The 25,655-nt window shown below is 36.4% G+C and overlaps 1 protein-coding gene across 1 annotated transcript; it reads right to left on the bottom strand.

Annotated features, from left to right (window-relative positions):
* Positions 1-1,923: 1,923 nt before the first annotated feature.
* LOC124173274 lies at positions 1,924-13,877 on the bottom strand. The gene is made up of 10 exons (XM_046552792.1): positions 13,836-13,877; positions 13,585-13,722; positions 10,445-10,612; positions 9,542-9,664; positions 8,341-8,472; positions 6,708-6,833; positions 5,513-5,666; positions 2,621-2,682; positions 2,358-2,477; positions 1,924-1,968 (listed from the first exon to the last, which is right to left on the bottom strand). The coding sequence occupies exons 1-10, from the start codon at positions 13,875-13,877 to the stop codon at positions 1,924-1,926; spliced, it is 1,110 nt and encodes a 369-aa protein (XP_046408748.1).
* Between the last annotated feature and the right edge of the window lie 11,778 nt (positions 13,878-25,655).

Raw genomic sequence — 25,655 nt, 5'->3', positions numbered from 1 at the left:
AAAGATATTATAAGGAGTATTTTCAATTATTTGCCATAACATATGAAAATTACATAATTCATCTTAGGCTGATGATGGATTCGAGAAATAAAATGCGACTGCTTGACATTACCACATAATTAGCAATTTTCCTAGCCATCAAAGAGGGCAGGCAGAAGAAAGACATAGCAGTGACCTATGGAATGCCATCATTCACCCTGAAATCTATTTTAAACAACCGAGGAAAAACAGAAGAAACTGTATATCTAGGCTGCACAAATAAAAATAACTCAGGCAGTGACATACGAGGATGAAGAAATTATGTTTAGAAATATAAAACTAATGCACTTTCCTCCGAACACTTAGTTAATTACAACCCTTAGACCAGGGAATTATTTCTTAGGTCAAAAGGCATCAACGAAAACAGCTAGTGATTTATTAATAGTGAAAATGACATTAAAAAGTGCTTATGGATTTTATTTGAACATTGTTTTGAAAGAGTTTGAAATATTTTTTGAGCAAACTCAACAACTAATTTTATTTTCTAAGAAGGCCTCTTGAACAAGTTACTTTTACCTTTGTTTAATCATTAAATTGTAAATATATGTTTACCTATGCATGCATACATGTTTAAATATATTAATATAATGGCTTAAAAGACTGTAGCACCTTTCATTTCCCAAGGATATGAAAAAATGGCGCCTACCACTGAAACCTCTCCGTAGTGAACCTGCATACATCAAATTGCCCAAATTTCGGTCCCCTCCATTACGATGTAGAGAGGTTTTACTGAATTTTTTATTGCCTAAATCCAAAGATTATTACCTCTGGAGTATGCATTTAACACTTTTGGATTTTAAATGACAATATCTTTTTTTCGCGATTAAATGAAGTGAAAATTTTCAAGCGCACAAAAATGTGACAGCCAAGTATGAATGATGGGAAAAGCCCATGTGACTTCATTCTGGTCCCCGCTGCCATCGTGTGAGGTGACCTTGTGGCGATGATATGTGAGCAGCTGTGATGCAGGCTGCTAGCAGGGAGCAGAGTACCCTCCTAGCAGGAAGCGCTTGGCTTAAATAAGGATTATTATTCCCCTGTCAAACGAAGGAAACTTTCCGAACTTAGGCAATTTTAATAGGTGATTATTATGAGACGTTTCCCTGAGCTCTGTGCCTCATGCATGCATTGCTTATCTCAGATGATATAAAACTCCTATCTACTCATATAGAAACTAGGTCCCTATGATGTCACGTGAAGTGGCATCACATGGGCTCCAATCTGGCCTTTTTCAAATCAGGTTAAAATGGACCATTGACATACTCGGATTTCTAAAACGAAAGAATTTGTATATTATGTATTCACTAATGGTGGGTAATGAATCGCACCAATGCCTTTCATTTTCTATGATGAAGGAAACTACCCGATTGGTTACCTATGCATATAACTGTAAAGATTTCTATGAAATGTATAATTTTGTATATTTGCGGACAATGCTGTGTTTTTATTAACAGAAAAAGTATCTAAGTACTTTTTTGTAGTCAAGGGTTTGTTGTTTTATTTTGTTGTGAGTCTTTTAACAAATGGATGAGAATAAAAACTCGAAGTAGATATTGGATCCAGATTTTTCCAGGCTAACTGCCGAAGCTTGTATAGTTGCAGGAAGACTTCGTCCATGGGATACCGGAATGATATTTTTTTATCAATAACAGAATTTTTAATGCTACCACCAGGTTATGGTAAGCAATGTAAAGCAAAAGTGTTAATAGCTGGAGGTATGAAGAGAAGAATGAAATTATCATTTTGAAACAATAAGAGTGATAATGCACACCAACGAAGCTTCAGCAGAAAAAAGGAGATTTTAAAGGAGGAGAAGTTAAGTTATGGGTAAAGTTATGCCATTTTCCCTTGGGATTGAATGGTCACTCGCGTGCAACCACTGCTTCAAAACTCTATTCTGTTCACATCTGTCCTAGTCAGGTCTTGATACTGTGAATGCAAAGGATGCATATTCCTTCAAGTGCCAACCATGCAAAGTTTTCACAGACCCAGCCCCATGAGTTAAGTGGGATTTACTCACATTAACTCCTACGTCCCACACTTTTCTCCCCGGATAAACATTATTCAAATCCAAACGCAGAATTTAAAAGTCAGAGCAAACACTAGTTTGATATATATGACATTTTCATCGGCATATAAATGCATGTTACTGCTTTTTCAGGAGCAAAAGTCAAACATGAAGGTAATAAACAAAAGGGACAGATTACGTTACCATGTGAGACAAAAAATGAGTGCTTCTACTAAATGACGTCAGGAAAGATCCAGAGAAGAATGAATTCTTGAGACAGAAAAACTTAATATGGTAAAAGTGCACTTACCTCGTCATCAACTTCTAGAGGGTCTACAGCATCACTTGAGATGCCAACTGCAGTCGGTGAGTTAAATGCAGGATAATTCTCCTCATTGAGGAGCTCTTCGTTTTCCTCTTCCTCATTTAACTAAAAGGTAATGTTGAGTGTCACTCAATAAAAGCTATATAATAACTATAACATCTCTAATCAATAATAATAGAACCATGCTCTATTCCAGAGGCCACTCAAGCTGGTCGAAACTGTGTATGCCTGAGATTCTTATGACCGACCTTAACCCTTTTACTGCCAGCCCATTTCAGGTGGGATGTACAAAGAGTGCCAAGGCTAATTTCTGAAATTAGCATCATTTCAGATTTAAAAATTTTTCAGCTAATCATTTTTTTATACATCTAGATTTTTTTCCCAATTCTTAAGATATATTAACATGTTATAACCATAGATAGATTATGGGGGTTTATATAAATTACAGCCATTGAAAAGGCCACAATCACGAAAAAAGTGAAATAATTAGCGCCAATAAATTAGCCCCTGGCATTTTTCGCTCAACCAGCAAGGGCAGATATATTGGCCCGGTGGCAGTGAAAGGGTTAATACACTTGCTGACTCAGCAACAGCAAGCAAACATCGTCGCCTGGCCACCAAGGGGTTGTATATTTTGTTCTTCCAGCTTCACCAACCTAGATGTTTCAACATTCTCAATGTTGGCGAAAGATGCTGGTGGTCTTGACACCAATTCTCTTTTTGCTCTTTCATTTCTTTCCACTATTTCCGGGAAATTGTCATGCATTTCCTAAAAATGGAAACATTGAGACAATTCACGTGCATCCTGAAAATCTACGGAGCCAAAGTGCAGAGTTTAACCCTCATATGGATTTACGAATTTAGTTACGTCATAGGATTTACGGTGTCGCAGAGATGGTGTTTCATTTTTTGTTAATTTCTTTCAAGGTTAGCGTTTATTTATAAGTTTTCTACTGATAATGGTAAATATGTACATCTATTATCTTCATTCTTCACAGTGTTTTGCCAGATTTGACCCATTATTGTGGAAGTTATAACAAAAAACTTGAACGCTGCATTCTTTTCCATTTGTTGCCGTAATGCTCTCTATTCCTGTGCCCTATGTCTGTTATTTTCAAATGAAAACTTTAATTTTTTGTGCAATGGTATTTTATATATTTTTTCTGATATGCAATGCAGGACAAAATCCGCTTTTTTATGTTTATATTGCTTATATTTTTATGTATCTAAATACTAAAAATTAGGACCTAATAAAATTCGTTTATGCCCATGTGATATTATTTTGCTTCACTGCGTCCACCCATATGTTATATCATTGCAGTGTTTATAGAAGTGTAAGTTATTAAACGTTAATAATCGGACTGGTGTAGGTGAAGTGAGAAGAGACGAGTGTTACTTTCGTGATTTTTACAGGATTCTGGCAATCAAGTCAAATCTTATGAATATTGTGGGAGCTAACATCTTGCAATTTAAAAAAATAAAGTCTTATGGGTTTTGATATATAAAGAATATGGGATAATAAGCAACGTGTCAAAGAACCCAATGCCACTTTGGATGTGGAGCTAGAAGAGCCGGTGTTTTAACTCATACCACGGTGCTTATTCTCTCACTGAGGACGTTTCTTTAGTGATGGACGCGTAAATGTGATTTGTGGGAGTGCACCAGATGAGGTTTTACTCCTGGATTGGCGGGAAATCCTAAAAAAATAACCTCTTAGAAATATGGGTTATATGTGGTAGGGGAGAAGGAACAGGTGCCTACTCTCTGCTTGCTGAATTGCTGCTTGGTGTAATTCTGAACATAGTAACCACAGGATTTACCCAAAGGTGACTATCACCAAGTCAGGTAAGTAGACGCGAAGCGGAAAAGCTGCCCAAGCAAAACTAAGTTGGATGCCAAGGAAAAAACAACTTTGGCTAGCCATGAGTTTCTATTGATAATTCTTGTGAAAAGATGAAGTTCTTTCAATGAACATTATAACGGGGCGAACATTATGATTCTTAGGTAAAAGAGAAAGCAAAATTTGTATTTTAATATTTTCCTTTTGTTAAACAATTTCATTTAGTCTATAAGGTTTAAAAAATTAAATAATATGATTATAAATATATTATATCATTTCCTAAAAAACATAATTGCTTTGACATTAACATTGAGAGTGCAGTTCCTGATGTACCAACGATGAAATTCACGGTGCTGCCTCGGTACCTTAAATCCAATGACGTAACTTTTTCATTAGAAGCAAATAAAATGTAAACTGTCAACACTATGCAAACAAAATTATATACCTAGATGAAGAACAAAAAATAGACTATATTCAAATTTAAAATAATCCATTGGAATGGAAAAGTTTTACACCACTTTTAAAACCACGACCACCGCTAAGGTGCAGCAAATCCATATGACGGGTTAAAGACCTCAAGCGACTGCTATCACATGCCTCATGAGTATGGAGACATACACATTTGTGAAACTGCATGAACTATTGAAACCAATATGTCAGAGCACAAACGTTGCACAAGACTTGGGTACCCAGAGGGATCTAGAGTGGCCAACCACTGTATCGCATACAATTACGCCATTCTGATTAATGAAGCCATATATTTCATCTATGCAGATATATATATATATATATTGGGATCGGCTCAACAAAGAGGTGATTGGAATTGGACTCTCACAGAATGGAATGAATAGAGACGCAAGGTTTCAACCAGAGCAAAACATAATAAAAGGAATGGGAAGCATCACCTTTCTTTGAGAAACTTAGCAGGATTTCACAACAAGGATCTAATCAGGTGAAAAATATTCATGTTTAGGCTCTCTGACATAGCAAAGACTTTTACCTTGAAAGTAGACTAAATAAAGTTCACCACTGGAGTACTCAATGGATTGAAACACTTTTCTGTCAGAAGAATAGTGATGTTGTACAAAAAAGATTAACTTGCATGAAAACAGATAAAGACCTCAATGGTTTTCCGATATATTGTACAACTGGAAAAGTTGCACAACAGAAGCTCGCACATCTGAGGGTGACTTCCAATACAAATGCATACATACACTCAACGCAATCCTAATTTTGTCATACAACTAAGAATTTTACTCAAATAAAGGCCATGCTGCTCCTAGATGAGAATAAAACTTACCACAATATTGGCAGTCTTGCACGGGAATGTATACTTCAGTCATTTGAACGGAGCATGCAAACTGTAAAGTTTCTTCAATCGCATCTTGAATACATTCTTTTGTGCCAGCAGAAGATCCCGCACTGTCATTAGCTGCCTCCTCCTCTTTGATAATCTGTGCAGAAAGTAAAAGTGGTAAACAAGTCACCTACATCAAAATTAACAAATGAGTCATTCTCATCAGGCAAGGCCGTAGCAAGGGCGGGGATCAATTGATCCTCCCCAAAATGAAAAAAATTAAATAGATACTTTATGCTCGCTTGGTGCTCACACAACGATATTATATAGCTGCGCAGGGACATCTAGTAGTCCAATGCGACTTAAGTCAATAATTATCTAAGCGAATTTGTAGGTGCAGTGTGCGTAGTTGTAGTGCAGTGTGTGAAATAATAGTGCTGTGAATTAGAAGAGAGGTAGGTGACTTAAGGGCCTCGTGAGGGACCGCAGAATTGACATCGACACCGAGGAATTGATTCATCGTTTTACATTCATTACACGTCTTTAACCAAAAAACATCTCTATTTCCCGTCATTTATCGCATGCATTGCGTAAAATGAGAGTTTGTTGTGGGTTGCCTACCTTCAAAACTGCTTTTGGGGACACGAGAAAAGGTCATTTTCTCGATAATTAGAAGGAATAGAGCTGTCACGTTTGGTCTAAAATATCAACGAAAGACCAATTTATAAGCTTGGTAACTTGTAAAGCTAGAGCTTTAATGCTAAACATGTGTCGGTTGCTAGCAAGCAACTATGTGAGACTTTTGACACCTAAATGATGGGTAGCTTCTGACAATCACAAGTATTATTTGCCATCACATAATTAACAGCACACGTATGAAACACTTTGGACCACCAAGGTGCCCCACGTCCCCACTGGAGGGCTAATGAGGTTAAGTTTATCGGTCCTAGGATTTTATATAGTAATGTATAAGGCAAGAAAACTACTACACAAATGTACAACATTTAAAGGAAAAAACAGCCTAATTTAAGATAAGATAACTTGTTTGAATTATTAATTACTTTGAATCGAATGGGTAACCTTTGAATCTGTGTAAAAAGCAGAATGTTCTATGATTTACAATGACAAACGTTTAGATTTTTACCTTCTATCTCCTTCAACAAATAATTAAATTCCATTACAAGGTTTCTGTACATACCTGGGCATTCTCCTCCGGAGATAGTTCTTCCTTTGCCCCAATCAGCGTTTCGTCCAGGTCTGCCACAATATCTCCCCTACTCTGAGCCTCCACCTTTTCACCTTGGGAAGCAGTTAAGGTATTGGGCTGCAACACAATCCCCAATCATCATCATTAACGATTGAGATACAGAAACATAGAAATGCTTTTCAGAATTAGTCACACGAATAAAATAAAAGTTAGTTTCAAATGGATATATTCTTCACACTATCCAGAAATGTAATTAATGTCAGGAATTGATTATGTTCACACTTTTATTAAATTTACCACTCTTAATAAGTATCTATACCCCTAATGCTTCTTATTTTCATAGCAGAATCCCTGAAGAATCCACATCGTTATTCTCTGGGCAACAGTTGCTGGAGATGTAATTCTCCAGATATCATCTTACATATAATGAAAACTTATTTTATGGGAACACTTTGCATGAGAATCCAGAGCCCATAGGTAATAACATTCATTCATGAAAAATGAAAAGGGGCAATAAAAGAAAATAAATTTAGTTTATTTTGGTTTATAATTTGGTTTAGAGACATCAAAGACTTTGACAAAAAAACTTACTCACACGAGATATAACTGAAGGCCATTTTGAGTTAACGAAAAAGAGAAATCTCTAGATTAACTTCGGATAGGACAAAAGTTGCATAACTTCAATGGGGAAATATGAAGGTTTTTTTTCTCTGCATGTAAAATTGATAAGTGGTGTTTTCTTGAGGTAATTCTACATCCAGACTCTTAATTAAGTATCCATGATGTATATTTCCACAAAACAACATAAGTTTGCCCGAAATTACCTGAATCCTTCACAACTTATTAGTACAAAATATTTAGACTGCACTTTCAAGCAAAACGAATTGAGTAAATGCCCTAAATTCACGATAAATTATAAACAGCAAATGATAATTTCTACAATTTAATATAAAACTCCACCACTGATGAAGGTTACAATACCCTATGTCATTTTTAAGGACCTCTCTATTCTCACAAACAGACTGATAGGTTATGTTTAAGGAAGCTTAGTTACCAGTGATGATGAAGGGAGAAAGAAATAGTCAGTATAATAGTGCAGGCACAGAGAGCACTGGAAAAAAGAAGACTCTCCTACAATTGAGAGTACTAACACCAAAATAAGGAAACAGTATATCTGATACTACATTTCGAGCACAGTAAAAAGTGGTAGCCATGTTTCAAAATGGACAGCTGCAGAAAAGTCAAGATTGGAAGCTTTCAAAATGTGTCGCTCTAGAAGATTACCAAGGATAAAAAAATGAAAACAAAAGAAGGAAGTAAAAAGAAGAGTGGGAGGAAAGAGAAGTCTTCTAAAAACCTTATCTTAATTGGCCGCCTCATAAAACTTGATGGCCGTAAAAGTACAATAGTCAGAAATAAAGGAGAGGTGGACAGGAAGAAGGGAACAGAATAGTTCTGAATGTTTTTCATGGGCCAGGTTATTAAGAACATAAAAAAGAAGGCCATCTATTTGAAAAAGATGAACAGATGCTAGACCGGAATTGAGGGCTGTAAGAAACCAATTTCAGTTTTGCTTACTGATGATGGTGATACAGTACAAAATAAAGATCATTAATAGAATTACCTGATCAGAAGAGTCTTGATGTACCAGTTTGCTTGAGACACCATCAGAGCAATCATTGAGTACATGTCCTTCTTCATCATCGCTAATCTGATCTTCTTTAACAGAAGAGCACTTGTATGTTACCGGATCACTCTATTGGAAAGAGGGACAACAATGGATACCCATTTTAATCAATTGGTATAGAAATAAAAAGTGATCATGCACAAAGCTTGAATTACATGGTCTCTGTAGAAAATAAATTATTCCTGATGAATGACTCTGGCCTCTTTGTAGAAAACAGATTGACTTAATAAACCAAAAAGATTCAGCCAGTAAAATTCTTATTCATTCTCAAATAATCTAATAACAGTCATAGTATGAAGGAGAAACAACTTTATTGGGAAAATCTTCGGAATAAATAGCTTCTTAAGTTGTGAACTTCCCCGATCATTAAAATTAATTTCCAAAAGGGAACAAGGCCAAGAGCACTAACTTCTAAAAAAAATAGATAAAAATCTAAGAATAAGCAAAATCTTAATATTTCATTAAAAGTGGAAGGGTTTCAAGACTATGAATAACAGCAGCAGAAAATTCAGTCAGAGTAAATAAAAATCAGTAAACATCACTAAAAATTGATATCTTTTGGCAATCAACTTGCATTGCAAACGTCAAACACCCCATTCAAAATTGGCAAAAAAGGTTGAATCCCTAGCCTACACTATAAATTCCTGTCCTATTTCATCACAAAATCCGAATCTGCTAGAATCTGATTCCTATAAACATCAATCCCTCACAAGGAATGCAAGTTATGTAGTTGAATCTGGCTAGCAGCTACATCATGATGTCACGGTCAATTTGTTTCAGTGTACCTTCAATAGTACTTAGTTTAACTCTCAATTCCTAATTCCCCTTCCTTTCTGTGGTAAACGGAAGTGAAAACTGTGTTTGCATGATGAAATTACAAATGACTGCTCAGTGCCGTGATGACAGAAAGCTAACTTGCTCAGTGAGTTTAACGGTCAGTTTGGCAAAATTCACCAAATCTGTTCATTACATTTAATGTTAATGATTCAAACATGAAAGCTCTTCTGTAGTTGTTCATGATTGAAAAGGCAAGGCAAAATGCAGTACGCTTCTGCTGAGACGCATAAATAAATAATGCATAAAGGAATGACAATGTGCCAGAGGAAAATTGGATTACACTTGGCAAAACTACACTCACCAGGTCATCAGTCGTCAATGGGTCTGACACATCACTGGAAATTCCAGCTGGACCTGATGTGTACTGCATGGGATTATTCTCGTCACTGAGGTGACCTTCGTTCTCCTCTTTCACTACTAGAAACTATATGAGAAAAATGGGCGTCACTCAATGAAAGCAAAACAATAATCTCATTTCAACGTAAAAAGGCAAAACAATAATTCCTTCATTCCATAATGAAAACTCCTCTTTTAAGTGAGACCACTCCAGCTGGTCAAAATAATCGTGAGATTCTTGCAACTCAAAGATCAAACTCTAGAATATTGATTTCCAAACAAGGACGGGGAGCTGCGTCACCAAGGTCACGTTCAATGATAGTTTTGTAGGTTTGAATGAGAGTTTTTGGTCACTTACAGTAGGGGCACAACAGCGGGAATGATAGATCAAGGTTCCAGTGGACATTGAATTGTCTTTATCATTTCTTTACCTAGGCTTTTAAAGAGGTGCCACAACAATTTATGCTAATTTCTTAGTAGAATTATAGGAGGAAGATGGCTTGAACAAATAAGAGGGCAATCATGAGACACAACCTGGTAATAGCCACCACCTATGGCTTAAACAGATATTTGACAAGGGTATCCAAAAGTCTACTCCACAGGATAAGAAACATTTCTCTCAACAGATTAGCAGTGTTGTACAACTGTTATTGACTTGTATGAAAAAAGATTTGTATGGTTCGGATTTCTACCTTATGTGTTACTACTAGAAAAGTACAACCCCTAAAGGTCGCATATACGTTAGTGACTTCCAGTTGAAATATTTACTATTATGACGGACATACTATCTTCCTTCATACGACTGAGAAATTTGCACAACTGACGGTGTATCAATGTAGGTTTCTTTGTGTATAAGAATAAAACTTACCAACTTGTCATCCCTGGGAAGTAGGCAGTCTGGCACAGGAATGCATATTTCAGTTGTTTGGGCTGAGCAAGTGAGCTGTGTATTGTTTTCAATCACGTCTTGAATGCAGTCCGTAGTCTCCACAGAAGGCCCCAAATTGTCATCAACTGCCCCTTCTCTTTCAAAACTCTGCAGACAAAGTAACAGTGAAAAAACACTTATCCCCTCAAAAACACATACATGGGATGCACTAGAGCATTGCAAAAAAGAATGCTGAACATAATATATCTGGCTTCATGTAAAAATGAAGAGTTGTCTGCACACCTATTAATCAATCACTGAAAAGCTACAGTGCCGACTGAAATGAAATTTAGCTCAAAGATCCCTGATATTCCGAGTTCATGCAGCGTCTTCTTTAAATTTATTTGTGCCATGATAGCCGGCTCTTCAATGCAAACTGTACAATACACTATGTAGATCACTCAGATATATCATTTTTCAAATTACGAGAAATCAAGCTAAATATAAATGATTCAAATTTTTGTCATAATAAACTAAATAATCGAGTTTCTTCCTGTTACACACCATTTGCTTCCGCAATTAAAATTTTTGGAGTAGTGGCTTTTGTTTGGCCAAAATCACTATTTCACCTTTTCTCATCAGTACAGTTGAGGAAAAACAAGTGGAACATGTTTTCAATGCATTCATTATGTCCTAGACTTCCTGCTAATATTTAAATACATAACCTCTGGAGGAGAATACTGGGTGTAATATTTATGCAGAAAGAAAAGAAACCTCTAAATCATCTTGTTTTCCATATATTTTTTATGAAACTGTTTTTTAAGTAACACTGATACTATTAGCCTTAAAACAAGCTAAACCTATCATACAACAATTATGTATTATGCGATATGCAAAGTTCCTGCTGTCTGTCAATAGATGGCTATAGCACCAATTGCTGGTAGTTTTTGAAATACCAGAAACATCATGTGTCTCCAAACTGATCTGTGCGGCACCGATTCGCCCGGTTGGACATCATACAGACTCGCGGTAAGTAGTCCTGCGATTCTGTATGAAGCCGATGGGTGCAGCACCGAGGTGAAAATAGAAGATCAACGCTAGCCATACCAACACAAAAACAGGTGTCTATACGGCCACCAACTAGTCGGTTTCATGAATACCCCATGCAATTCGTGTTTTTTATTTCGTTTTCCCCTCATCACCAAGTCATTTAAGAGGTTTGTCAAAATTTCTCTTTCTCCATTTTATTTCTAATAATCTTTTTCTTTCATTATGTGATGGAAGTAAATAAATTATGATACAGTGAAATAAAGCCTATTCCAAGGGAGTGAAAGTGATATCATTAATGAGAGGAAGTCAAAAATGGTGGCAGACCTCATTTTTAGTAACCAATACCTTATATTTATGTTAAGATTATCAATAGTTGATGATACAGCAAATTATACTGGCCCATTCAAAGGTTGACAAAGATTAAACATTGCGGAAAACCTCATATTTATTTGTTGATGAGGGAAAAACAAAATAAAATGTACAATGTGCACAGGGGGATTTATGAAACCCCGTACACGGTGGCCATTTTGATAATTTTTGGTGTCCGTATGGCTATCGATGATCTCTCTTTTTCTTGTTTGTGCTGTACCGCTTGGGTTCGTACGGAATCACATGACTGCTTACCGGGAGTCGGTGTGACGTCCCACCCGAAGATCAGTGCCGCACTGATCGGTTTGGAGATACATAATACGGCCACTGGAAAACTCGAACAGAGAAATGTCAGCCGAGATGGAGTTGGAGAATCTGACCAGGTATAATTACAGGGCAACCTTCTGCATATTATATATTTGCCACGATTTAGAAGACTATTAGGTGGGATGAAAAACTCAGTACCAAAAAATGTATTTCCCAACACAGGTAACCTTTAACCTTATTTATATTAAGGTCATATTTAAAGTTGTAAGTCACAAAATTCAAAGGAAACTTAAATTTTATAATGCATCTTTAAAATCAGAATACAGTTTCTCTGAGAGATTATTAAAAGAATCAGTTTTTATAACCACAAATACAAATAATTTTAATAAAGGCACTAACAGAAATGTAAATATAGAATAATATTCAAATATAGGAAGACTTTATGTAAAATAGAGTTAGCAGTTACATATAAGATGTATCACATCAAAAATCCTAATTGCTTTCTAATTTTACATTTATGGATGAATATGTTTTCTAGGATAATATTTGCGCACTTGAATGAATTTCCAATACTTTGCCCATCATGCCTTCATTGTACCCAACATGAAATGCCTTGAATATAAACAATCAATTTCCAAAACGTCGCAAAGATACTTTTAATTATAAGTAACCTTAGCCTCATGAGATTACAGCGAAAGGTGAGAAAGAGGCCCCGAACAAAAGAACGATAATATGTTTACATGCAGATGAGACTTTATTTGACAGCGCATACACAATTTCCGGAAGTCAGACACTTCATTCTTCAGCAGCAAATCGTCAGGGATCTGTTTGTTCGCTTTAACATGCTTCGACTACGTACTCAGATAATTAAAAAGGTAGTGTGGTATAGCCTTGTGGGTAGATTGCCTTTTTGAGTTGATAAATAGTGAATTTGAATGCCATACTTTCCTGGATATCATTGATTAGCACCCACTTCGTTATGCCAGAAGACAAAATGTCTTCATTAGTTGCCACTGAAAACCCAACTGCAAAATTAATTTCACCCTGCCAAGGATTTACAGGTGCGGAAAAACCGTTTATGGGAAATAGGACTACTATCACTTTTCCGTAAACCATGTTTGAGGGCCTTACATATCCCTACAATTGTAGATTAACAAAAGGTATGCTAAATGATCTTTTGATCGAGAATCGAAGTGCCTTTTTAGTTACTATTCGATTTAATGTTCACCGGCAGTTATAAAACATTATAAATTTCTCCAATTGTGTCACCAAGCGACTAATCTATTGCCACATTGAGTTAATCCTTATGAATTTATCCTTTAACTATTTCAGCCCGCAAACATTTTCTCCCTACATTCCTACTCTTGTAGACATAAACCAAAGAGAGTCACTTTCAACTGTGCAACATTTACACTACACCAGTCTTCAACTGGGAAAAAACGAAAGGTACTCACCCTGCAACATTTACTCGTCAAACTTTTTCTCAGAACTGCGTTTGATTCTAAACAATTTTTCTTGAAAACACTGAATTCCGTCAGTTTCTTCAAACACAGTGGGCACATGGCGGTGGGCAGGCCATCTCCCACAGCAATCTGAGATGTTAATAAACAAGTTAAATGTCAAAAGAATTCGGAATTATTATGGAAAACAAAATGAAGTAAGCAGCATTGTGAAGGAAATGGATAACATATAATGTGTAACTTACATGTAAACCGACTAAATCGTGTAGGGCATCCTTCACAGTCATCTCGCATGCTACACTTGAAGAGAATATGTTGTAGTAATAATCATGATTCTTCCTACAAAGTCTGCAAAGGTCAATTTCTGAATTCCTTAGTGAAGATTCCGTGAATATCCCGCAGGTACGACTCATGTTTTCACTTCAAAATATCATTCGAAATTTAGTTCAGGTCTATCGTCAAAGAAATCATTCACTCAGCATTGACAAACATCACAAAATCCCACATGGAAACGGCATTCACTACGAGTATGTGTGGAAATGAAATAATTTAGAATATTCAACGAAAGGAACATAAAAGCCAACAATTAATGAATCGCCTGAAAGATATACCAGGATTAAATAGCATGGACCGAGAATATTTTCAACAATTTTGATCACGATTACAAATTCATTGCACACGACGTACACAACGATTGATCCACAACGTTACTTGTTAATATAAGACAATACAATGAAACCACATAAGAGTCGATGTTTTCTAGTTTCCATTTCATCCGCCAACAGCAGACCTATACAACAGGCCAAACATCCGCGTTTGAAGACAAATTTCTTTCCATTTGATAAAATAAATGGACAATACATTGATATTCATATTTTTTTCTATTTGTTGTAAAATAACGGTTTTTTTGTTATATTTATTCATTAATTTGTCCAGATACGGAATTTAAGCCCAACTTCGGCTTGCACTCGGTCACATTCCCTCTACGCTCTTGAAATCTGAAAAATAATTCTAACCTTTCTATGATGTAATATGAATCGTTAAAAAATATTTATGAATTGAATTTATCAATAAATCTCTATATTATATCACTAATCGTTGAAAATACCTCATTTGTCCATTGTAGGGCTGTTGCATAGGTTTTCCTCTAGCGATGCAATACATAACTAAAGTCCGGTATCTGACCTAAATCCCGCTTGCCTGGTCAGTTACTAAGTAAGCCGTCTTGAAATTCTTGTGAAGTATTTGCTGTTTATTCTGCTGCAATGTGGTTTATTTTTGAGGTCATATTTAAATATGAGCTTATTACGCCCTTTTCCTTAATTAGGCCAATGTTTTTGCATTGGTGTAGGTCATGGAAATGATCTTAATGCATTAGGAATTTTGAAATCACTGAGTGATGCGTGTATGTATTGTTGGAGTGAACTGGTTTAGAGATTGAATGAGTTATTGCAGTGAAAGCATGAGTATTACCATTGGGGATCTCTCGGAGTCTTCAGGAAAGTATTCGGAGAGTACCCCGTGCAGACTTTGCATGCAGAAAAATGATTATTATTACAACATATTCACTTCAATTGTGGCAAGCCAGGTAACTGTAGAGGATGCCTTATATGACTTAGTCGACTTAAAAGTAAGTGACTGTTTACATTTTATTGATTTCCTAAGTTCTTTTTTTTATTCCGTTGCATGAACTTATCTTTCCACGATAAGTCTGAAGACTCTTGCATATGTTTCATTGATTTCTTAGGTTGCTGTGGGAGATGGCCTGCCTTGCACTTTATGTGCACTGTGCTTGGAAAAGCTCATCGAATTCAATGATTTCAGAAATATTTGTCATTAGTCGGACGCAGAACTGAGAAATGTTTCGTGTATAAATTACCCAAGGGTGAGTGCATCTTTTTTTCATTGGAATTCTAGTGTAACTTCCCATACAAAAAAATCTGTGCTGCGACTGCACTAAATCTGCACTGTAACTGGACTAAACTCTGTGTTTAGCACAGTCACAGTACACTTTTCTGTACTAGACTGTACTATGGCAGCTAGAATTTGAGAAGAACTGTACTGTATCAGTGCTGGATCACTGTGCTTGAACTGTGCTAGAGCTCAGACTGCACTTTGACTGGGCTGGGTAACATGACTGGAGCTGTACTATGGCTCAAACTGGACTGTGACTGGGTTGGGTAACTGGACTGGAACTGTACTATAGCTCAAACTGGACTGTGACAGGGCTAGAAAACATGACTGGAAGTGTACTGTGGCTAAAAGTGGACTGTGACTGGGCTGGGTAACATGACTGGATCTGTACTATGGCTCAAACCACTGCGACAGGGCTGGACTTAAACTAGTCATTGACAGGAGAAAGTATTTCCTATATTATTTCATATTACGATCAACTATCATTTCCATGAGAATATGAATGCGTAAATTATATAAAAATTTATGCTGACATTACAGCGGCAATGCATAGCTCCAGCTTGCTTATTATTTTGGTAAAGTATGGTCAAAAGAACAACTTCCGCCGATACTCAGCCATCTTTGTTAGAGCATTGGTGTTGAACCGGTTGTAACATTACTTGTTTACGTGCTCTGAATCCTACGCTGTACGATGGATATGTCGATGTAAGATCGACGCTAATAACATGAAGAAGTGAACTTTAATTCAATTACATCAAAATTAGCTACTTAGCCGGGAATTTTTCTTGCGGGTGAAGTGATATCGTCGATTTTGCTGAAATCCGTGTGGTTCGCGATGAATCATCTTTCCACGATTGATTTCGACGACTCGCAATCTACTCCTTGCGAAGCACGAGAGAGTTGAAAAAAGACATATCTTTATTTATACTCTGCTGCTGGAGGTAAGTACTCAACTTCTCTAAAATTAAATTCAGACAAACTTAAACAGTCAAATTTTGAAGTAACACTTTATTAGATATCAGTATGTAATGTTTTTTCCTTTTAATTTCAGGAAGGAAGCCAAAGAGGCAAATGAATTGAGCGGCCATGCCTTAACAAGACTTTCATTTTTATGTTTATAATCATGAGTATATTTGTATTTAATAAATTTCTTTTATTTTCATATCTTATTGTCATTTATTGTGCTCCACGGCGTTAGTACTGAAACTTCATCAACAAAAACTATCGAGGTGGGCATATTTGTGGCAACTAGACAAATAGCACTGAAGTAAATTGTGGTGGTTTTTATATTGAGTGCCCGTTGATGTGCAGAATAGGATTTGTCAATTTTTCTCATAGAACCTAAGGGCTTCGATAGCAATATTTTTAGTACCATAAACTTTGTTCATATTAAGGAAGTGGAACGTAACAAATTCAGTGAGTGTCTGTTAGGAATATGGTTTATCTTTCCTTAGACTAGTCAACATTCGAATGAGTGTAGTCGTTTTGGCCACTGTTATCTCTTTGCGGTTTTCTGATTGGATCAGGCAACCAATCTTCAAACACCTAAAAAGTGAACTATATATCTCTGCTAATTGGCCTATCTTGATTTAATTCTGCTTCTTGTTTTCAATAAGATATACAGGGAATGCAATAGCCACATCAAGACTCAATTATTGATTCATGGACAGAGTATTACAGTAAAAACTGTGCTATGGCAGCTGCACTGTGGCTGTGCTATGGCAACTGCACTATGACTGTGCTAAGGCAACTGTACTCTGACTGTGCTATGGCAACTCCACTGTGACTGTGCTATGACAACTCCACTGTGACTGTGCTATGGCAACTGCACTCTGACCATGCTATAACTGTACTGCGATGTTTCAATTCAAGTGCAGTTTAAGTAGAGTCACAGTACAGCCCTTTTAGCACAGTTACAGTGCAGCTTTAGTACAGCCACAGCACAGATTTTTTTGTATGGGTTACAAATAACGTGAAATCATTCACGTAAGCATATATTAACTTGTTCGTTTTAGTTTACCGTGTAGCAAAGCCTTAATAGTTTCGCGTTCATATCGACGAGATTGAAAACTTTAGAGAGATGTTTGTATTTGTGGGTTCAACAGGTTAAGACAATAACGTGAAAAAGTAACTTAATCGTGTATTTGATGAAGGCACGACGGGCACAAAGTATTAGGATATATACCTATGTCTGCATCAAATTAGTACATGTATAATCTATTAAAAAGCACTTTGATTAGGATACAAAAGTTAATGGAGCATTTAATTAGTTCATTCCCAATATTAAATGGTATGAAAGGACCTCTCCAATGATCGATGGAATAGTGAAATAGGTTCAGTTTCCCATGTAGTGTTTCCGATTTTGGTTATTCAGTGGTGAGGACCGCAGACATTTTGTCTTTTCGTACAACTATGTGTTTAAAATTCAATCCAAGCCATAAAAGTGGGTAATTGGAATTCAGCTATTACCTACGGCTAATGACCTATCAATCATAAGGATATCAATGAATACGAATAATTTTTTAGTATATGTTTTCGATATATTTCTCTTGCTTAAAACCTCCTGTTTGGATATAAATTTTAACTGTTGAAGTTTAGGTCATTTTCCAAAGTTATTGGAAGTGGCTTTTTCGCATCTGCTGGTTAATTAGATATTACACGGAAGAATTTTAGTGAAATTGGTTTTACTAATGATGGTGACAGTATTCGAATTGCATACATTAATTTACAAGCGTATTACAAATATCTAATGTGTGTAGAAGCTGAATAATTAATGATAAAAATAACATCAAGTTTTTACATGACAAGATATCTATATATAAATTAGATTGAAAGGAACAACTCAAACTATTTCTTCAAACTATTCAGAATTGAATATTGATTTGTTCATTTTAATTTGGGTTTTAACCAGAGAAAGATGGGCAAATGGTTAACTTATCCTCAACAGCCAACCGAAGGCTTCGGTAATATTTTTATGTCTTCCCTAGGTATTTCGCTTGAACCTTCAATCTGTGGATAGGTGAAACTTTTTTCAGTCCCGCAACATGTCCTCAGCAAACCACAGGATCACCTGATTCATTGATCTCCAGAAGTTTCCCTATATAGTAAGCATCTAACATTTTACCACTGAATATAGCCAGAATCCAATCTCCACAAGAATCCTGTATTTTTTGGGAGTGCACCAACTATCCCAAGCGTACTTCCCTTCGATTACTATCAAAGGAGGGGCTTTCTCATTTGCACTTTCCGCCATTAACAATGATGGTCAAACGACCTAATAAACTAATTGTATGAGTCGAGGGAAATACACTCTTGCCGACAACTCTTGTCTTCCCTGGGTATGTAGAAAATGAAGTTTGGTCCAGATTCTATACATACATTCTGGTTAATTATTATGGTGCAATTCATGGATTGTCTTTTGCAACAAATCAAAATGAGCATTTATCACAAAAGGTCAGAAATCTTCTTCCTTGCATACTCTATCCTTTGAGGTTTTTTAATTGGAAGTTTGTGCCATGAAATTAGACCAGAAAACCAATATTCAGAAGGTTTGTCGTCTTTGAAAGGTATTTTATACTATTTTTACGAGCATGATCAGCTACCATTTCCAAATCCACTTATCTAGACAACTCTAATCCATATTTATTCATACTAGCACATTTTCTCTCCATTCTTCCAATAATAAATTCGTAAAGTGCCTTCTTTAGGTCATCATTGCTATAAGGCAGTCCCTTTTGTGTTTTTTTTTACATAATTGTGCACCATTTCACCTTGCAATAATAATTTTTTCTCATTATGACAGCAACCCCCATAATATGCACGAAATTATTGAATATATGCAGCCAGATCTTAAGCAGAGTGAAGGAAATACACACAATATGTCTACTATAAATGTAAGCTTGATTTTGGTAGGGCTACAGGAAAGTTGTCAAGTTTAACTTTGCATAAACTATTTCACCTGAATAGAACTTAGGTTATGACACTTAAAAAGATGCAATTGTTACGGTAAGAGCAAAGTGCGAGGTAATTATTTTATGAAAACTAACTAAAGAAAGCTTTCTCTATAAAAAAAGCCGTAAAAATAAAAGTTGATATGAGGAATCTCATTAAACAACCTAGTTTTATAGTCCACAGTGACTTGTAATATTTATATGAAAAAAGTTTAACTCAAGAATTGCCAGACAGAAACTAAAAATTTAAGCCATACTACAATCACATAGCCCCGTAAGGAAGGAATGATTGGATATGGCAGGAAATGTTCGACCCCTCCATCTAAACTAAATGTAATGACCCGTGTTCTAAAATTTAAAGTAAGCAAGAAAACTAATCCATGAAGAAGAGAAAAGCCTTACCTAAACACCTCTGATATGTTGATTCTGAAGAAACTGTGGTGTTACCTGTCCTCACAACCAACAACTATCAGACGAACTTAAGGGTATATTTTCTAAGCATGTGGAAAGAGAATTTGAGGGATAAATATTTCGAAATATGTAGTTGGCTCTGATTCCCTTAAAATGTGTTGAATATGTTGTATGACCGCAACATTCTTCAAGAACGGAAATACGATCTTCTTGATGGATGTTGTACTTACACCACCTCACCTTACTAGTGATTGTCCAAATAAATGAACCAATGAAATTACACTTGAATGAATGCACACAAATTTAATTTACCTGTGAAAATTGTCACCCTACATTTCTATTTTATGTACTAGCTTGCAACTTTAAAAGAATGGAGTTAAGATACTTTGCATGACCTTGATATTCCAGGGGTAACTTGAGTTTGCTGTGAATGACAAGATTTGAAGGCCTTCTCATGGCCCATGTGATGCTATAATAAAGCCATAATAGTATGACCTGAGTTTCACCAAGAATCTTCTTGTCCAATGTTGATTCTAACAGCCATGTAGTTTATGGGTGATTGATTTGCAGACACATTTCAATTTTCATTTAATGGCATTCATAAAATTACCAAAATCCTGTTTCATCAGGATAATGAGCATTCCTTAATTGTTGACTTTGTAGTAGATGAGTGGTTTATCAGTGTTACTCTCTTTGCAGAGTATTGGAGGAGAGGGGGCAGTTCATGACAATTTGAGGTCTTTTACTGAAACTAAGGACTGTGTTCGTGATGCGATTGTAGGCACTTCAGAGGTAGTATGCTCAGTCCAACCAAATGAAATATTCATTCGCGTGCCAGACATCCAACTGCCCTCAGCCGATATGTTGGTAAGTTTTATTCTCATATACGGTAAAACCTGTGTTGGAAGATTCATTATTTTAGCTTTTGTTATATTAATATATCATGGAATGATGAAAATAGGTTTTCCTAGCATAAGTATGCATGCATTTCTTTGGGGAGTATTCTTTATCATTCCGACCATAAGTTGTATGATAGAAGGTAAAATGCTTATCCATTCACTCATATTTCAATTTAAGTTGCACAATACGGCCAATGTTAAATGGCCTTGGTTTAAAATATAAGCGGCTTTCCAGTTAATTTTTGAGCAATGAGACTCATTATAAGCCGATTTTAAATGAAGTGTGTCTCATTGATCCCAAAAGGGACTGAAGCATAGGTGGATCTAGGGGGGGCATGGGGGCCCCCTCCCCAAACCCTTAAAAATATGCAAGATTTTTAATACGGTCCCATTATCATTGCGTCCTTTTTCTAGTACGAGCTATTCTTGTGCTAGAACAAAATCCTGGGTATAGCCTTGCTTGTGCCCTCTCCAGAAAGAAATCCTGGATCCCCCCTGGACTGGAGGGCCATTAATTAAAACATTTGGTGGTCCTCTTTGGGACTGCAAGGATGATAAAGGTTATTTTATGTGCATTGCTGTGAAATAGCCACAGTAAATTAATCCTATGGTGCACAGAATTTAAATTATACTGTCTGGAATGCATCTGTAACTTACCATGGCACTTTTTGGGACAATATCTGCAGTGTTCAGTGGGGGTGACTGTTATAGTTACAAATGTTAGATGGAAAGAATTTTTTCGTGGGAGATCCTGATTTCGTTTTAAGAAGAAAAATATTTTATGAGCCTCTCAACCGGTTGTGGGTTCAGTAAAGTCTTTTCTCCTGCGTGTTCCCATCCTTGATAAACCATGGGGGCCTAACACCTTGTACCATGAGCTTTGGTAAAATTGCCCTGGGAATCTGCATTGTGATATGAACTGTCATCTGGCCAGCAATGGTAAAAGGGAACTATCCATGAGTGCACAGTCTCCATGAATTTTCCGCTGCACATAAAGTCTGCATGTGTGTACTTTTTAAAGGTTAGTCCAATTCAGTGGAAATAAGTGGGGGAGTCGAAGGATCTCGCCCATTGACACTTAGTATTCGCTGAGACGGAAAATGAGCCATAGACACCACATTCGGAAGGGGCATTGGTGGGATTCGAGCTTGAGGAATGTGCAATTATTGTGTTCCAAAGGAACCAGGCTGCTGCCCAATGCCACACAAAGTTGAGTTATAGAGGGTTCCATTTTCAAGTTAAGGAACATGAAGAGATTGTAAATAACTGCCAGGGTTACAGATTGTGCTGTTAACGATGGTATACTGAAAATTTTGTAGTAACAATATATTTAGAGAGTTTTTTGATTGAAAATTGATCTTTTCTATTAATGGTGTAATAAAGATATTGTTTTAAATTATTTTGTGATAAAGCTTAGCTGCTGTAACATATTAATACATTTTTAAATTGCATGCCCATTCTATTTCTTGGTTTTTCAAATATGGACAGTTTTTAAATTCATCAGTAGAGTATAACAATAAAGCAAATGTATCTGCTCTAATGGGCAATCATATCTACTAGGAGATAGAATATGGATAAACATGTGTAAGGCGTAGGATTCACTGCAAGGAAATACTCGGGCACAAAAATTTTCTTGACAATGCTTAGTTTATAAAGGAATTTCCAACGAAATTAATGACGTGGTCTGGAAATGCTGTACTAGTGTGACTTAGGCCGTTTCACTCTGGGTACCTCTTTGTGCAATCTTACGTACGTAAAAAGACACTCAAAATTGCGTCTTGTAAATCTATGAATTGCTCAAATGCACGACTGAATGCCCTGTTGTGAGATTGTAAAATTGCCCCTGCTCTAATTTCAGGCTCAGATTCTCACAATTACAACAAATGTTTTCAATACTAACCTGAGGAATTATTTGCCTCATGTTTAACGGCCTTTATGTTGTATGGAAAAGACGATTCAACTATGACCGCTTCTGCCATTTTGGTGTATTAAATAGGAAATGAAAGCTTAAAAGTATGGTTATAAAAATAATTATGATTTATCTAACAAGGGGAGACCACGTACCTTGCTCCGCCTTTTTCAATGGCGTATTTTTTATGGCCTTCGGAATGGTGAATACCTCTCTGAACTAGTAGTGGTTCCCTGGAATGGGCCTTTGTTTGGCTGTAATTAATTAATTTTCAGGCGGTATTTTTCACAGGCCGTAAATAATTACAAAATTTCGCTCACACAGCAGACGAGTTAGGTGGGGTAGAGGTAGCATATGTGATTCCCACCTGGGGGGCCAGGATTTGGGGCTTCATCATCGCAGTTTATTTTCTTGTCTTCATTGTGATCAATCAGTGTCAAGTTTTTTATTAATTTCAATTGTGGCAAGCATAGACATGAGACAGTATATTTATCAGCATAAGATCGTTTAGATATTTAAGCAGTGCCATTTCAAACACGGAGATACGACTACACTAGCAAGGGTTGGCATGCGCTAAAATATTAACTTTTTCTTTTCTATGCTGATCAACTTCCACATTAAAAATGAAAACCAGTCTTGCGAGAGCACATACCATTAAATGCCCACGGCAAGCAACAAGATGCGTAAAGACATAATTAATTAGAACACAAAACGAAAATCTACTTCAAAGTGAGTTTTCTTACACAATATATATATGTGCTATAAGAAACTTTCCAAAATACAATTTCCATTAACAAATAGGATGAAATAAAATTTGGTAACCCTGGACAAGGTGCACTGGCATATAAAATACGTCAATCTTTGAAAACCAAGGATTTCATCATTTTACGTACATTCTGGGCTAGAATGCTCTCGTGTATTCCTACAATGCACTTTGACTGTCTATATTGCGAGTTCTCAAAGTTAGGTATTAGGTCTCTCAGAGGTATTTTCGAGCCATTTGTTTTAGATCAGCAAAAGGAACCTGTCCCCAGTGGCACATAAATCACGCAGAGCAACCGGCCATGTACCACCGGTATCTTTATGTCTGTATCAGCTATAAATGTACAAGATTGAACTAATTTCTACAAATAAAGATGAATTTTAACTAAAATCGAGTGTTATCATGCATGCACATATCATCGAAAAAGTACGCCATTCACCCGGTCGTGTAAAAATAACAGTCGCAAACACTAGAGGGTTAAAAGCAACAATCATACCAAATGTGTCTTGTGCTCACTGCTGCCCAAAAAATTCCGTACCCCTTCCAATCCAATAACAAGAGGCCCACCAATAAATGTCATTTCTTTGAAAAAGAGCCACTGGTATAGCCCCCTGTTAATCTTTCAGAATGTTTTTGAGGAGAGTAGCTAGTGTAGCCTTCATTTCTCATAACACACTTCAATTATCATCAATTCAGAGTGTTTAATTAAATGCAACAATCGTTACTAATGTATCCTCACATGAATGCAACATTTAAGTTTCTTTTAATTTCTCTAATAAAATGAATTAGGTGAGAATTACTTTACATTACTGAAATAAACTTCGCTCATTTTATATTAGATCACTTTTTCTAAATGTAAAACTGAAGTCAATCATTAAAATCAGTAGAGATAAATAGGAGATAATATTGCAGAACACAGTTTTGAAGAAGGACACCTACCTAGAGGGAAATACTCTTCTGCAGTTTGCATGCTATGTTATGTGGATTTGGTGCAGTATACCACTGTCAAGGAGTACCACCAATCATGCAGTTAATGAATGTGAGCAAAATATCTAAACATCCTCATAATTTCAATCGGGAGGATAGCCACCATATCCACAGTACGTGGAAGACACTCTTCGCCTTATACCACTATGCTATTGGCCGCAAGGCTACCAATCACGGAGAATACACACCACTGGGCTGCCTATGTAACAGCAGCCAAAACACAGCATAATCACTTCAACCTGAAGATGCCTGCTGGAATGTAGGAGAAACTGTTTTCCCAATGCAACCACGGTGTTGTGAAACCCGGAAAATGCAGCCTGCAACTCCTATATTATTATACTAAATCTGACAAAATCAATAACACATTAGTCACTTGCATGCATAAATATTATTGTTAAAGTAAAGAAATATTAAAAAAATCAAATAACATACTTTTACTGTAAGTGGGTAAAACTCTCATTGAAATCATATGCTCTTGGCAGCATAGCTCTCTGCTCCCTAGTTGAGCATTAATATTCTTGAGTTTGATCTGTGAGTCGCAAGAATCTAATGAGTATTTTGGCCAGCTGCAGTGGTCTCAATTAAAACATGAGTTTTCATTATCGAATGAGGGAATTATTGTTTTGCTTTTATTGAGTGACGCCCATTATTCTCTTCTAGTTTCTTGTGAAGGAGGAGAGTGAAGACCCTCTGAGTGAAGGGAACATTCCTGTGCTCTACACGTCAGATCCAGCTTGAATTTCAAGTGATGCCTCAGACCCATTGGCCACTGATGACCTGGTGAGTTTGCTTTTGCCAAGTGTAATTTAATTTTTCTACGGCACAATGTCATTCCTCTATGCATTATTTATTTATACCTCTCAGCAGAAGCGTACTGCATTTTGCCTTGCCTGTTCAATCATGAACAACTACGGAAGAGCTTTCAAGTTGGAATCATTAAAATAAAATGTAATTGACTGATTTGTTGTATTTTGCCAAACTGACCGCTCAACCTCGCTCACTGAGAAATTAAGCTCTCTCCTATCATGGCACTGAGTTTTCATTTATGTAATCATACAAACACTGTTTCACTCCTGTTCACCACAGAATAGAAGGGGGGAGGGGGGAATTGAGAGTTTAACTGAGTACTATTCACTTAGGTACACTGAAACAGATTGACCGTGACATTATGATGCTGCTATTAGCCAGATTCAACTGCATAACTCTCATTCCTTATGAGATATTGATGTTCA

This window comes from Ischnura elegans (assembly GCF_921293095.1).
Source record: "Ischnura elegans chromosome 13 unlocalized genomic scaffold, ioIscEleg1.1 SUPER_13_unloc_4, whole genome shotgun sequence".
NCBI classification, from domain to species: Eukaryota; Metazoa; Arthropoda; class Insecta; order Odonata; family Coenagrionidae; genus Ischnura; species Ischnura elegans.
Note: the sequence above shows the minus strand (reverse complement) of the source record. Positions and strands in the feature narration are given on the sequence as shown.